This window comes from Lactuca virosa, chromosome 7, assembly GCF_052849685.1.
Source record: "Lactuca virosa cultivar CGN04683 chromosome 7, Lactuca_virosa_CGN04683_v6, whole genome shotgun sequence".
NCBI lineage: Eukaryota > Viridiplantae > Streptophyta > Magnoliopsida > Asterales > Asteraceae > Lactuca > Lactuca virosa.
This window is the reverse complement of record NC_136432.1, coordinates 225,694,809-225,710,917: the sequence shown is the minus strand read 5'-3', so window position 1 is coordinate 225,710,917 and position 16,109 is coordinate 225,694,809. Positions and strand designations below refer to the sequence as shown.

The 16,109-nt window shown below is 33.9% G+C and overlaps 1 protein-coding gene and 1 long non-coding RNA gene across 2 annotated transcripts; both read left to right on the top strand.

Annotated features, from left to right (window-relative positions):
* Positions 1 to 2,419: 2,419 nt before the first annotated feature.
* On the top strand, positions 2,420 to 3,011 carry LOC145124077 (uncharacterized). Its single transcript, XR_013715497.1, has 3 exons — positions 2,420 to 2,524; positions 2,605 to 2,717; positions 2,828 to 3,011. It is a non-coding gene; the product is annotated as an uncharacterized LOC145124077 (long non-coding RNA).
* An 8,720-nt stretch (positions 3,012 to 11,731) lies between these two features.
* LOC145127607 (uncharacterized) lies at positions 11,732 to 15,606 on the top strand. The gene is made up of 8 exons (XM_079062771.1): positions 11,732 to 11,972; positions 12,104 to 12,380; positions 12,532 to 12,691; positions 12,779 to 13,334; positions 13,376 to 13,464; positions 13,711 to 13,823; positions 13,939 to 14,279; positions 14,816 to 15,606. Exons 1-8 carry the CDS (start codon positions 11,732 to 11,734, stop codon positions 15,604 to 15,606), a joined length of 2,568 nt encoding a protein of 855 aa, XP_078918897.1.
* Positions 15,607 to 16,109: the final 503 nt, after the last annotated feature.

The following is a 16,109-nucleotide window of genomic DNA, read 5'->3' as shown; positions in this document are numbered from 1 at the left end:
AATGGGCCTCACTAAGGAGGTCGTCACCGGTCGCCAAGGGCGCTGAGCACCGCCCCCTTGTTTACGCCAAGGGAGTCGCCAGCACCCTAACGAGTAGAGAGAGAAAGAAATTTGGTGGTTTTTGGCTGTTTTTGAGAATTTAGGTATCGATCCCAATACTCGACTTCAGGTACTCCACATCAAACGCACCACAACTGTATTCTTCTTATTCTTCCAATTTCAGTATCTATTGCTTCTTTGAAAAACAAATTGATTTCTCGGTCTGAAACCTAGATGATTTTATGTTTTTTCATTGGGGATTCATTACGTTCTTCACCGTTTTTTTAAATAGTGCAGTAATTTTTAGTTTAACTATGTTTGTTTTTGAGAATTTACGCTGATGTTAATTGAATTAGCTCTTGAATTGTGCTACATTCATGTCCATTTGGGAGAAAGGCTTCAAGACCTGTTGCTTTATGATTAGGTTTCGAATTTAGCAACCCATTCAAAGGTCCCGAACTAGCTTTTTGCCCAAAAAGCATTAGCGTTTGTATTTCCCCTTAGTGTATCAATTTTGAAGACATTCATGTAGAAATTGCTACCTTGTAGTTTATGAAAGTATTTAGCTTTAGATGGCTTCTTAGAAGTGATCTATTTGATACATAATAATCACAGTCAGATGATTAAAACATGCCATAAGAGATCAAACCAGATTATTTAAGTATCTAATGGTGTATTGAGCATTCTTATATATAGTTGGATCATTTGATGACTTGGTATATATTGTGTACTTGTTGACATTTGCAGCTTCATGGAGAACTTCATACAAGAATTGGTGTTCCAACTTTTTTCAGCGCAATCCTTAGATACTTTCCTCCAGAAGTAAGTTACCTTTTCTTTATATTAAAATTTCACAACTAATTGTAGTAATTAATAAATATTTATCTTTCTTTTTATTCCCCATATATTATATATAGCTTTCTGCAAAAATAGGAGCAGGATTACAATATGATAGACGTGAAAAACTCCATTACACCATGCATGAAAAAAAGTCATTCCCACTAGGCCACTAACACCTGATGGAGCTGTCAATTTTGTTGTGAAAGGGCGTTGTGATCTTGACAAAGAATTTAAACGAGTATGACTTATTATTATTATTATTATTATTATTATTATTATTATTATTATTATCAAAAAACTAAACTATAATTTAGTTAATTTACTTACTTTTTATTTGTTTACAGCCCACACCAAGTGGAGCAGCTGAATTGGTTTGGAACATTCTTGAGTTTCAGAAAAATATTTGTTTATTAAAATAAAGTAATTAAATTAAATTACAAAAAGTAAATAGAAAAAATATATTTATTAAAATATCGTAATTAAATTAAATTAGAAAAAAGAAAATACAAAAAAAGTGAGGGTCAAGCTTATGCTGTTGATTGTTACTTAAAGTTACTGGTCAGACTTTGCCATATATTTGATACCAGGGGTGGGGTCAAACGAGTCAAAGACGGGGCATCTCAAGATCAGATATTTAACGAAACCCGTTTACAAAATTTGCAAAGACAGCTTGTCAATGATCTGCTTGAGGTTTGTGACTGAATGTTTAGAAATTATGGATTTTTTTCCTTATGTGAATGTGTATTTGGGCAGGTGAATACTCCTAGAATTGCTGCCCGACTTATTTGGGCAATTTCAGAACACATTGATTTAGAAGGTTTGGATCCTCTTTTAGCTGATGACCCAGAGAATGCATTAAACATTATCATATCAAAAATCCAGAAGATCTTGTTCAATGCTGACTCATCTGCGACTGAAACGAATAAGCTCCAAGATGTTCAAGCGGTTCTTTTATGTGCTCAAATATTGGGTTCACGTAATTCTAGGGCCGGCCAGTTGCTCACAAAAGAGTTGTTTGATAATTTTCATTTTTTATTGAGAATGTAAGGCATCCAAACTCTTGCACAATCTTAATTAAAGGTAATTAAAATTTTCATTTTTTTTATTTGAAAAATCTTAATTCAATTTTGTTTTTGTAATGGTTATAATTGTTTTATTTTCTATTATTATTAAAGGACCAAATGACCACACAATTTCACAAATCAAGGATGTTGTTAGAGATGGTCTGCGATCAGTAAAAAACACCATTGAAGATGAGGCAGTTGTTAGAGTAAGAACACCCGTTGACTTTTTGACTTTAATTAAATTGAGCTTTATATATGTAACATTATATTTTCTAACATATTTATTATTTAAAATATGTATTTCAGGGTGCTGGTGCTTTCGAGGTTGCTGCCAGACAGCATTTGATAAATTTCAGGGTGAAGAAAACTGTTAAAGGGATAAATTGGACAATTTCTTCTCATCATTTGTAGCTTTTTTAATCCATGTGAACCAAATGTTAATTAGTTTTATAAATTTTTGGTGGTTATTTTAACGTGCTCAACTTGGTGTTCAAGCTTTTGCGGATGCTCTTCTTATTGTGCCAAAGACACTTGCTAAAAATTCTGGACTTGATACACAAGACGTCATAATTTCTTTGACTGTAATTCCCATTATACCCTTGGTCTCTTTTCTTTTTTCCTTTCTTTTCATATAATAAAGTCTCTTACTTAATTTGATTAGGGGGAGCATGATAATGGGAATGTTGTTGGATTAAATCAACACACAGGTGATCCAATTGACCCTCAGATGGAGGGCATTTTCGACAATTACGCTGTCAAACTCCAAATCATCAAGTCAGCATATGCAAATACCTATAAAAACTTTTGCTAATTTCTTATTTTCCTTTTCTTAAATTAAATGTAAAAAAAAGAGAATAAATATATAGCTTACGATTTTTTTGTAGACCGGTGATTGCATCACAGCTGTTACTTGTGGACGAAGTTATCCGTGCATGGCGTAACATAAGATAGCCAACTTAAGGTGTTTGTTTGTTTAGATCAAGCACAAAGAAATTTAAAATGTGAAATTATCTTGTTTTTTAATAGGGTTTGAGCATGTTTTTGGTAGCTACATTGACATTGCAAAAAAGTTGGGAAAATATTTTTGTAGTGAAATTTGTTCAATAAGTATGCAGAGTGTTTCGTGGTAGATTTGTAATTTATTACCACAATGCATAGATTCCTGGATGTATGACTCCACACTGTTATTTGTAGTGAAATTTGTTAATCTGATATGTGTTAGAAATGTTGGTTTGCCATGGCTGGATTCATGGATGTATGACTCCACACTGTTTAGGCTTTTTACTTTATAAAACTTATTTTCGAAGTGTAAATATGGTTCATCAATAAAGTAAATGCTTTTGTAGTCGATGTAATGAGAAATCGTAAAATAATGCCACATGCCATTGTCGTTTCAAAAAAAAAACAAAAAACAAATGCCCCATACCATAAATCAGATGTAAATACATCTAAAATAAGAGATCTCATAAAATAATACAAATATTCAATGTCATTAGTGTTTATTTCAGTTAAATTATATATGTAAATAACTCTTTGATAAACAATTATATATATTTAATTATGTGTGGTAATAGGGAAGTACACTATGGACAACATTTAACTAAATTGTTTTTTATGTGTTGCTAATTTGCTATAGGTACACAAAAAATAGTCTAACACATTGTTGATTGCAATAGATTTAATTATGCATATTTTTAGATGTTTTTAGACTTTTAGTAAACATTTTAAGGGTTAATAGCATAAAAACCATTATATTTGTCATGCGTTTAACTATCCAACCATTTTTTATTTGTGCTAAGTTCTATCACGAGCATTATGACCTCTCATTTGAAAGAGTCATTCTTTAGCGCTAGGCCTAAGGCCCTTTGATATATGACATTTCAGTTAGTAAATTAATTGACGAACTGAATCTTTTTGCAAAAAAGGTCATACACTGCAAAGAATTTGACCATGAAACCGTTTAATACTTTCATGTTGGTTAGATGATAAACAAATGCAAACTTACAAAATTACAAAAGAATTATGAATTGTTTTTACTGTATATGATTTTGAAGATGATGAGTTTGATAGTCAATAATAGACTAAGATGGAGACGAACAATGCAAACGTAGTCCCAATGTTCAAAAATAACAAATACATTTATTTTAATCCGGACACAGATTGTCGAAAATAAAACTAATCACCGTGAGATAGTAATCACCGAATTAACCATTGGTCGCTAACGTATCGTGAAAAAGAAATCAGAGCAATAGATAAGGAACTATTCCTACACTACACCTACGTACTTAGCTGTAGTGGTGGACACATGATTTCGTAGTAGGTGTTACCGGTGGCACATAGGTGTTGGTGGAGACATTTTTATTACGTAGTGGCACAAAAGTATAAAAAATGAAAAATTCAAAAAAATTTACACTACGTCCGAAAAACATAAGGGGTTGCAGGTGCCCCTATTGGCACCATAGTGGAACCGCCCCGACTTAGCTCAAAACTATTTGCTGAAAGGAGCTATCCAAACTTAAATAATCCATCAAAAGGCTAAAACGAACTATCTAAAATGAAAAAGAAACTAATCGCCGTATAAACATTATCTACCGGAAGGAACTATCTGGCGTCGCCGTATCGTGCGGGTATCCTACTAGTATATATATATATATATATATATATATATATATATATATATATATAGTCTAAGTGGTGTGAGTTTGACAAATGAAGATCCACATTCTTCTTAATATTGGATGATTATTAAATGCAATTTAGTATCTTTAATGACGGTGGGATATATAATTTTTTCAATTCGTTCATGATTTAAAACATATTCGTTAATAAAATAAAATAAAATATCGACGTGGATTGCATAATAAAACACAATCACACATTAGTGTAGGTTTGAATGTTTATGAAATAATAACTTGATTAGATTCAAGTTTGATTTTAAGATGAAAAACATGTGTTTAAGTTGATTATTTAAGTTGATTATTGATATTTGAAGACAACTATGTAAAAATTATTTTGGTTTTGATTTAACGGTGTTTTAGTTAATAATTGTTTGTTCCACTCTTTTCCATCTTTTTTAGGATTTTAGTCTCATTGGACTTGGTCATTGTTTCACCTTGTCTATGTTCCATTACCACTAAACAGTCCTGAAGTTGGTACATTATGTTTTGTCCTGTTCAGTCCCGCCTACCAAACGTTACCTAATAGAATAATTATGGGGTTCATTTGATGCTAACGTGCGAAAACTTTATTATCATTTCTTAAATGAGTTAAATTGTGAAAGGTGTTTAAATACAAGAGTATGAGTTTATGGTGTAGGTTCTTGCTTGTTTCAAAGTCACTTGTTATATTATTGCTACATCAGTTATTCTTTCTAATCTCTCTTTCATCTCTCTCAGTTCACAACCCATGTAAACCCAACTTTCACATCTTTCCAAACTCACTTAATTTTTTTATTTTAAAATAAATACAAATTAATTAATAAAAACATATTAAACTAATTCATAAAATATTAAAAATATACAAAAAAATTCACAAAAACATTTAAAACATACGAACATATTTTGGTAAAAGCCTTAAAGCATGAAGTATAAGTAAACAACGTGTAACATCCCAAAAATCATAACAAAATTTTCAATTTTAAAATCATTCCAAAATCCATAAATTATACAAAAACATAGTTTCCAAATACCATATCATGAATCTAAGTATCCGAAAATCATAAGTCAAATAAAGCCTGGGATGATGTGCACAATTACATCTTCGTCTTGCCCCTGTCCTCTGATTTACCTGAAACTATAAAATCAAACTGTAAGTCAAAACTTAGTGAGTTACCCCAAAGTAACCTACACAACATAACATATACACATATTGCATGTTGGGTCCACAATCTCCCGACTGGATTACCCTGGCCCACAGTCTCCCGAATGGATTACCCTTAGCCCATAGTCTTTCGACTGGATTGCCCCTGGCCCACAGTCTCCCAACTGAAGTGCCCCTCTGGCCTATAGTCTCCCGAATGGATTGTCACTGGCCCACAATCTCCTGAGTGGATTGCCTCAGGTTTGTTGGCGTACAACACAAAGCAGTAATGCCTCAACCCACCCATACTATGTTGACATATGCAAGAGATAAACATACAACCAACAAGTACATGTAATCATACACATCTACCTAAATAACATATAACCATCGAATACAGGTAATCATACGGATCTCCCAGTCTAACATATAACCAACATAGCATCATCATATATAGCAGGATACATAACCTAGTAGGCCAACATTAGTGCCTTCGACTGATGAGTACAATGAGGAAACTCACATGAACTATTCAACAGAAGCCCAAGAACTACCTCAGCATCAGAACAATCCACCCAAACTTCCTAAAACCAAATTGAGACCAATCCTTAGTCAAATACTCAAATCTACCCAAGTTTAACCAATAGTCAAACTTGTCAAAAATCCAATGGTCAAAGCCAACGAGGTCAACAATCAGCTTAGTCAAAGTCAACATCACATCGTGACCATTCCTTGGTCACGTCGTGAGAATGCAACGACAAAAAAATCATGATTATGAGCACCGTCACGTCATGACACATCCTATGTCACGTTGTTACTTCTAGTCAAAAGGCCAATATTTAATATATCTTTTTCACCTAAATCCATTAAGTCTAAGTCTCCAACCTTCAGATCTGAATCAACATGAAGTATAGATGGATAAAGTTTCCAACTTTATCCATAATAATGTCTTACGCTTTCAAGATCTAAAATTTAATACACCAAAATGACCTAAATGACCAAAATAACTTACATGCTTGAAAGGGAAGACAAAAGATCAAAACTTTCCTAGTCCCTGAGGTCCAAGAAAACATTTTAAACTGATCAAAAGGTGTTGGAGTCCATATATGAAACATACAATGTTCTTGGGACCTAGGAGAGTAATAAAGTTGCAATCTTTATTCTCAACTCTCACTCAAAACTCATTAAAATGGACCTAAACACCAAATACACTTAAATCCAAGATGAATATGCAATATAACTTGGAACTTTATAACTTAGAAAGGTCTAAAAGGTAGATGAAAGTTGAGATCTTCAATTACCAAGCTTCAAGAATCAATATTACATGAAAACATTGCTCCAAAACCACCAAAATAGATGAGAGAGGAGAAGGGAGGCTCAAATCTTGAAAATGGAGGCTAGGGTTCTCCTAAGGGGTTCTAGATATGATGGATGCTAAGAAAATACCCTAAAACATGAATCCTTACCTTTAAATACCTTGAAAACCCTAAAAATTCATGGGCTTGGGTTACACAGTTCTTACGTCGTGAGAATATATTCTTACCTCGTGAGGACGAGTTTTCACCCAATTTCACTCTAACTTCAAACAGTCATAACTTCTTCGTTTCTACTCCGTTTTGGATGATCTTTTTATGAATGGAAATGTATTCATGAGCCCTACAACCCTATCTAATTACTTTTGACGTAATACATGTCGAACTAAAACGATAATCCATACAAGAAGCCCGGAATATACTTTTCCCATTTTACCATTTTTCTTCCAAGCACAAATTGAAGGCTTTAATCACTTGTCCAACATTATCATCATCACATAAGGTTTAAAACCCATTCCCATGAAGCGTATGGCCTTTACATGATCCATTAATTGTCCACAATCCCGAAATAAGAGTATTTTCGAAACAGGATGTTACATAATACATAGTGTTTGAGCGGTTATGTAAGTGGCAAAGCCACCATCCTCACCCTGTTAAAGGAGAAGTCGTTGCCTGGAGGTACCGGGGTACCTCCCTAAAATTCTTTCAAGTCGCATGTCATACCATCAACCCGTAGGGTAAGGGTATTCATCACTCTCAACCCACTTTTAGCATCAATGTCACATTAGTTTTTCTCTCTCCTCTCTATTCCATCTTTCTCATCACATAACACATAGAAACATATCTTTCTCATCTTTCCTAAACCACTCAATTTTTAAATTTAAAATAAAGTACCCTCACCCTTAGATTGAGTTAAGGGTGAGGGTATTCATCCCTCTCAACCCACTTTTCACATCAATGCCACATTGGTTTTTTTTTCTCTTCTCTCTTTTATCTTCCCCATCCCATAATACATAGAAATCTATCTTTCTCAGCCCTCATAACCGACTCAATTTTTAAATTTAAAATAAATACAATTTATTTAAAATCATACAAAAATTAATTAACAAAAACATACCAAACTAATTAAAAACATACAAAAATTAATTTGGTACAAATATAAAAGCATGTTGTGCAAATATAAAATGCATGGTCTTAAAATAATGGAGCGGTTTGTAGAACCTTTTGATACTATCAAGTAAGCAGTACTACAATAAGGCGGAACTGTCATGATGAAGGTACCCATGGTCCCTCTGATGTTAATCTCAAAACTCAATATTGTCCACCCTTAAGGTGAAGGGAGGAGATCATTTCCAACTCACTTTTCACTTCAACCCCACAATAGCTTTTCTCTTTCATCCTTTTTTCCATCTATCCCAACTTACAACACATGAAAACTCTATCTTTCCCAAAACAGTAAATTAAAAACACACAAAACAATATATGGTACGACTTAACAATCACAATGTACAAGAGAAAAGAGAGAGAGGGAAGTGGCGGGTTGAACAACCCGCTAGATTCTTTGTTTGCGAGACTGATGCTCCGAGGGAAACGGGCCATTATAACAATGCTCCGAGGGAAACGGTACCGACGGTATCGTCAGCCGCAATGCCTCAACTCGCAGTGCACCCTTACTCAACTTAAATTAATATAAAATTAACACCAAGGAATGATGTAAACAACATTATAACAAGATTATGTGTTACCTTTCAGAAAAACATATCCTAATTACGAAATACGTATAATCTGCGATCAAATGTGTTATTTAAAAACTATTTTCATAAGAACAGACATAATTGATTCCTGTTCGTCCATCAACATTTCCCTATTCTATTATTGATTCTTGTTGATCACGTTGAAGTTGATTTTAGCGGACAAAAATTGGTTTACTCACCATCACCTTAACATCTCACCTACCAAATATCAATTGCCAATACTAAAAGTTAATTGTAGTAATCTAGAATCATTACGATTCTTGATAAAATATATAACCAATGAAATAGAAATCAATTTATAAGCAACCATGGATAGTTTAATATTGTGGATATGATGGTATCACATTTTTTTTTATAAAGATATTAATTAAAGCTAAATTATAAATTGATATTTAATGATTTAAAATGATTTTCAAAATAATTTAATAATATTGGATGCAATAAGAAAACTTAGAAATATTTTGCAACTAGACTTCAATATTAAGAAAAACTCAACCAGCACTTCAATTCTATTTCACTAAATTGTCCTAAGTATGTGTTTGTATGTTTATATAATTATGAATTTAATAGGTGTATTTTGAGAAAAAGAACTATCTTAATATTTTATCAAAATTAGTTAAATACTTAACCCTGCCAAGCGGAGAACTAGAGAACACTATATATATATATATATATATATATATATATATATATATATATATATATATATATATATATATATATATATATATATATATATATATATATATATATATATATATATATATATATATTTTGTTAGGTTTATGTGAGACCATCATATTTTGTGAGACATTCGACACAATCCTACTCATTCATTTTAGAGATAAAAAAAATATTTTTAAAATGCAAAATAAATGAAAATTTTCGAATGTTTTTATAAATATTATTTTCGTCATTTATTTTATACAAAAAATAAAAAATAAATAAAATAAATAAATAAAATTACCGTTTTTATTCAAAATATACGAGAAATATTATAATAGAATATTATACTGTAAATATTCAAATCGTATTTTTAGAATATTAAAATATTCTACTAGAATATTAAACTATAAATATTCAAAAAATTCTAATAGAATGTTAGAATATTGTAGCAAATCTAACAATTTAAATAGAATATTAGCATATTTTAGCATATCTACCAGTTTTAGTAGAATATTAGAAAATTCTAGCATTCTAAAACTTCAATTTTATTATTTACAGTGTAATATTCTATTAGAATATTTCACTTATATTAAAAAAACGGTATTTTATTTATTTATTTAATTTATTTATTTATTTATTTATTTTTCGATAAATTAATTAACGAAAATAATATTTAAAAAAAGAATTGTAGGATTTTTCCTTTTATTTTGCAAATTATAATTTTTATTTTTTTTATTTTTTTGATCTCCAAGATAAGTGGTTAGGATCGCGTCCCAATATCTCACAAAATTAGCATGGTCTCAAATGAACCATTACCTTATATATATATATATATATATATATATATATATATATATATATATATATATATATATATATATATATATATATATATGTTCAATCGAAAACACTAAAAAGATTGAGAACACAAGAACATTTTTACACCACTCATTTTATAAGGACATAAATAGAATGATTTACGAACTTTCCTGATTATATTATTCAGAATGATTTAAGACGTGCATGTGAACGTATTGGAAAAGTTTATAATGTTTTTATTTCCAAGAAGTTGTCTCGTTTGGGAAAACGGTTTGGGTTTGTTAGATTCTTGGGCAAAGTTAACGTGGGGGATACGATTTAGAAGTTATGTGACATTTGGTTTGGTTATCATAAGCTGTTTGCTTCTTTTCCTAGAGAAAATTCAGTTATACCATCCTTGAATATAGCTCCTATACAGAATTTTAGGGTTGAGAATGTTGCATCCCTGGCTCTTTCTTATGCTAATGTGGTTATAAGCTCTTCCAACGTTAACTGTGATAAACCACATTTGGATGAGGTCCTTGTTCTTCAATCCGATGATTATATTGTTGAGAAGAGAAAAAGAGCTTGCCATGTAAAAGTTAGAGACTTTATTATTTTACCAAATATCCGCATGCTTTGTTATGATGAAGGCTTTGTTGATTTTGATGTTCGGTATGTTGGTGGATTGTGGGTTATGTTGGAATTTAAAGGTAGGGAAGCTTGCAAAAATTTCATGACTAATGATGCGTTGAATCATTGGTTAGTGGAGAAAAAAGAATCGGATAGAAAATTTGTCCCATTAGATAGGCTTGCTTGGGTGGATGTTGAAGGTGTTCCACTTTGTGCTTGGAGCAAAGATGCTTTTCGAAAGATTTTAGCTAAATTGGGAATAGTTGCACATCTTGATGACGATCTTGGTGAAGATGTTTATAAGAATCAGGTTTGCATTTTGACAAATTTCCAAGGGATTATTTCGGAAGAGGTCAAGATTAAAGTTGATGATAATGTTTATACGATCCGGGTTAAAGAAGCTTCAGGGTGGATTCCTTCTTTCTCTTCCGATTTTCCTAAAACTACATTAGAAAATCGGGAGACTCATGGCCCGTTTGAGGAGGAAGATTAGTGTTCTCAAGATGATAATGATAAAGATGTAGTATCGGAGGATCCTTTTGGTATTTATGAAACTCTGAATAATATGCATGAAGAACTATTGGGAAATGGTATTCAACCCGAGATACGTGAGGAAGGTGTTGAAAAAAATACCCCTCCCAAATCAGCCCCCGCAGCCGACCATTTCAAAACAGCTTCCCCACGTGCCCGTCCCACTGATTAGTTTCGGTCCTCTATTGTTCACTGTCCCGATATTCCAGCAGCCCATGCTGCCGATATTGCTACTGATGACAAGGCTGGAGCAACCTCGGGTTGTTCCAAAATTGCTCATGCGGTAAATAATGGGATGAGGGCTGCTCCGGTGGGTTTTATGGAGGGTTTTGGTAGAATGTCGGATGTGTGTATGTCTAAAGAGTTACTATATCATCCTCCTGGTTTCTCTAATTACATGGGGTTCGAAGAAAATGGGAATGCTCCTCCTACGAAGCATTCTTTCCTTGTTGAAATACAAAAAACTTTGGATATTGGTAGAGCTATGGGATTTAATTTGGATGATTGTTTTGATCGTGTGAAAGAAGTTGTTCAAGGTTACAGGGTTACTCAAGTAGTAACATGAATTATCTGTCCATTAATATTCAAGGAGCAGGGTCAAGAGAGAAAAGGGTTTGGATTCGGTCTCTTTGTCAAAAATTTAAGGTGAATTTTTTGGGTATTCAAGAATCAAAGTTGGAGGTGGTGGATTTATTTACTGCTCGTTCTTTTTGGGGTAACCCTTCTTTTCATCATGCTTTCTCTCCCTCTCGTGGAGCTTCGGGTGGGTATATTTCTATGTGGAATTCGGATGTCATATCTCGAAAAAATGTTATTATTTATGATTATTTTGTTGTGGTGGAGGCTAATTGGATGAGATCGGGATTAGATTTGATGTTTATTGTTGTTTATGCTCCTCAAGATGCAATCTTAAAAGAGCTCTTTAGATACAAATTCTTCAGTTGGTGTCCTCTTTTTCTAGAGATTGCATTATTATAGGAGACTTTAATGTTGTTAGGGAGGAGTGGGAGAGATTGGGGTCATAGTTTAACCCAACGACTGCTTCTGTTTTTAATCTTTTCATTGAGCAGGCTGATTTGGTTGATATTCATCTAGGGGCTCTAAATTAAGTAAACCATATAGATTTTTAGTCACGGCTGGAGTTTTGGATTACTTCCCTCATATTGATGGTTGGGTTCTCGAGAAGAACATCCGTGATCATCGGCCTATTCTTCATATGGAGCATAAAGGTAACTTTGGCCCTCTTCCTTTTCAGGTTTTTTAGTCATGGTTTGATATGGAAGGTTTTGATGATGTTGTCAGAAATTCTTGGGCGATTGGTGTGGAGTATAACAATCCTTAGGTTAAATTTAAAAAGAAGCTTCAACTTCTTAAATCTAATATTCGGGTTTGGAATTCTGATTCACGTACTCGGTGTGGGTCCAAAAGGAAGATGTTACAAGATTCTTTTGATTCGATTAATGCTAGGATTATGGAGGGTGATGGGTCGGCCTCTCTTAGGGAGCTTCGGGTTACGACTCTTAAGGAGCTTAATGAGCTTGATCATCTTTCTAACATTGACCTTGCGCAAAAAGCTAAGGTTAAATGGGGAATTGAGGGGGACAAAAATTCAGGCTACATTCATGGTGTAGTTAATCGTAAGAGGCGCCAGCTTGCTATTCGTGGGATTTTTATTGATGGTGTCTGGGTGGATGATCTGGGTCGGGTGAAAGATGAATTCCGGCTTTTTTATCAAAACCTTTTTTCTAAGCAGCCAGGGCTTAGACCTAAGGTTGATGGGGCTTATTTATCCATTCTAAATGAGAGTCAGATTCTTTGTATCCGGTCTCCTTTTTCTAGGGAGGAGATCAATAGGGCGGTTTGGGATTGTGGTTCCTCCAAATCCCAGGGTACGGATGGTTTTTCTTTTGTATTAAAAGATATTGGGATCTTCTTGAAGATGATGTTGTAGATTTTGTATTGCACTTTTATCACCATTCGAGTATCCCTAAGGGTTGTAATGCTTCCTTCTTCACGGTTATTCCTAAAGTACGTGACCCTAAAATTGTTCGGGACTTTAGACCTATTATTTTAATTGGTTTCCAATATAAGATAATTGGTAAACTCTTAGCTAACAGATTGGCAGATGTTATTGGGTCTGTGGTGAGCCTAGAGCAGTCTGCTTTTATTAAGGGCAGACAGATACTTGATGGTCCTTTCCTCTTTAATGAGGTGGTTTCTTGGTGTAAGGCTTCTAAAAATCGACTTTTGATCTTTAAAGTGGATTTTGAAAAGGTTTATGATTCCCTCTCATGGGATTACCTTCTTGAATTATGGGCATTATGGGATTCGGTCAAAGGTGTGGATGGGTTATGGAATTACTTAGATCCGCTAGAGCTTCAGTGTTGGTAAATGGTTCTCCTACGTAAGAATTCCATATTCATAAAGGGTTAAGACAAGGAGATTCTCTTTCTCCTTTTCATTTTACCTTGGCTTTGGACGGCTTCATGTTGCTCTTAAAAGGGCTCGGACCGCGGATGTTTTTAGAGGCATCTCTATTGGCGATGTAGAAATTTCACACATCCTTTATGCGGATGATGTTATTGTTCTTTCCCCTTGGAGTCTTTATAATGTTTCCCAGCTTATTCATATTTTTAGATGTTTCGTTCTGGCTTTGGGTCTCAAAATCAATCTGCTTAAAAGCAAATTGATTGGGGTAGGGGTTTCTTATTCGTTGGTTACAGATGTGGCTAGAACTGTGGGGTGTGGGGCGGATATCCTTCCTTTTGTTCATCTTGGAGTGCCGGTGGGTGATAATATGGGTCGGGTGAAGGATTGGTCTACCATTATTGATAGATTTAGTGGTAAACTTGTGGTGTGGAAAGCCAAATCCCTTTATTTTGGGGTCGGTTTACTTTAATCAAGTATGTTCTTGGCTAGGTGGGAAGATACTTTATGTCCGTGTTTCTTACTCCTGTTATTGTTCTTCACATGTTGGATGTTATGCGAGCTAAATTTTTTGGGGGCCATTTTGAAGGAGAGGAAGATTCATTGGGTGAAATGGAACAAAATTCTAGCTTCTAAACAGGATGGTGGTCTTGGTGTGGGAAGTCTCTTTGCTTTTAATATGGCTATGATGTTTAAATGACGTTGGAGATTCTTTCATGATTCTCAGCTTCTTTGGGTGAGAGTGGTTAAAAACATTTATGGGATTGATGGTGGACTTGCTACTTTGTCTCCTCATTGGTCTGATTCAGGACCGTGGAATAGTCTTATTCGTATGATTGCTAATCTACAGGATAAGGGATAGATCTCCTTAACCTTTGTCCGACTAGATTTGGAGACGGTGCTCTTACTAGTTTTTGGCATGACAAGTGGATCTCTGATAGCTCTCTTGCAGTGACATTCCATAGAGTCTTCGAATTGGATGTGCATAGAGGGAAATCTGTGAAAGAGAGATTTCTTGTAGGTTGGGATCCGGGTAATCTCCATTGGTTACCTAGGGGTGATGTTGAGCAGAGTCAATGGGATGCGTTTATAGAAGTGGTTCAGAATGTTCCTTTCCTTGATAGTTCTGACATATTGGGTTGGCTTGCTAATGTGTCGGATATGTTTTCTGTTTCCTCAGCCGGTACCTTTATTGACTTTTCTACTCTTGTTGACACTGATATTCGGTGTGATACTCATTGGAACAACTGGGTTCCAATAAAACTCAATATCCTGATGTGGAGGATTAAACTTGGAGGTATCCCAACTAGGGAAAGATTGTTTCATCGTGGTGTGGAGGTGCAATCAGTCATATGTCTGATATGTAGTGCTGCAGTGGAGACAATTGATCACCGTTTTGTTGAATGTAGAGAATTGTTGGAGATTTGGAGCCGTATTGCTATTTGGTGGGATGTTCGTATTTCAGATAGGTTTGGTATTGATGGTATCATAAAGTGGGCTGATTCTACAAGTTTGAGGACTTGTAAAAGAAAAGCATTTGATGCGGTGATTATCTCGGCTTTTTGGTGTCTTTGGAATTTTAGAAATAATTTTGTTTTTGGCCCGACTATTCCTACGAAATCCGATCTTTTTGATGCCATTGTAGAGAGGACATTTTTTTGGATTTCTAATAGGACTAGCAAATCTAGGATCGGATGGACTTCTTGGCTTCATAATCCGGTTCTAGCTTCTATTTTGATGTAAATTTTGTTTTTCTTTTTCTAGATTCTTGCTAGTTTTTTAATAAAATATTTCGTCGTTCTAAAAAATAAAACTCATTTATAATCATAAATAAATACGATTCTAGTCTTAAATAAATACAAAGTTGTAATCATAAATGAATAAGTTACAATATAAAACTAAACATTTAATTTAACTATAATCATAAATGAATATGTCGATGCAAGTGTTTTTTTTTGTACAATCTCCAATCTATTCATCTTTCTAATCCTTTAGGTCATCCTCGCTAATTTGTCTAATAAAGTAAAAAGAACATATATATTTTAGTTGTAACATCCTAATTTCAGGTATTTTTATTATTCCTTTTATCTTTATCAAAAGTTGCACAATTGGTCCCTTAAGGAAAAGGCTTACATTTTTGGTCGTACGCAGGGCGTACTTAAGAGTACGCACAATGTACTCGTGCAAAATGGAATCGCGGATGATCCGCTAGTACGCTGGGCGTACATGTGGTACGCCGAGCGTAC

Excerpts from the sequence above, each read along its gene's own strand:
- LOC145127607 (XM_079062771.1), top strand. The coding sequence starts at position 11,732 with ATGAGGGCTGCTCCGGTGGGTTTTATGGAGGGTTTTGGTAGAATGTCG. Across the intron at positions 12,381-12,531 it reads AGATACAAATTCTTCAGTTG|GGGCTCTAAATTAAGTAAAC; the intron begins GTGTCCTCTTTT and ends ATATTCATCTAG. Across the intron at positions 12,692-12,778 it reads TTGGCCCTCTTCCTTTTCAG|GTTAAATTTAAAAAGAAGCT; the intron begins GTTTTTTAGTCA and ends AACAATCCTTAG.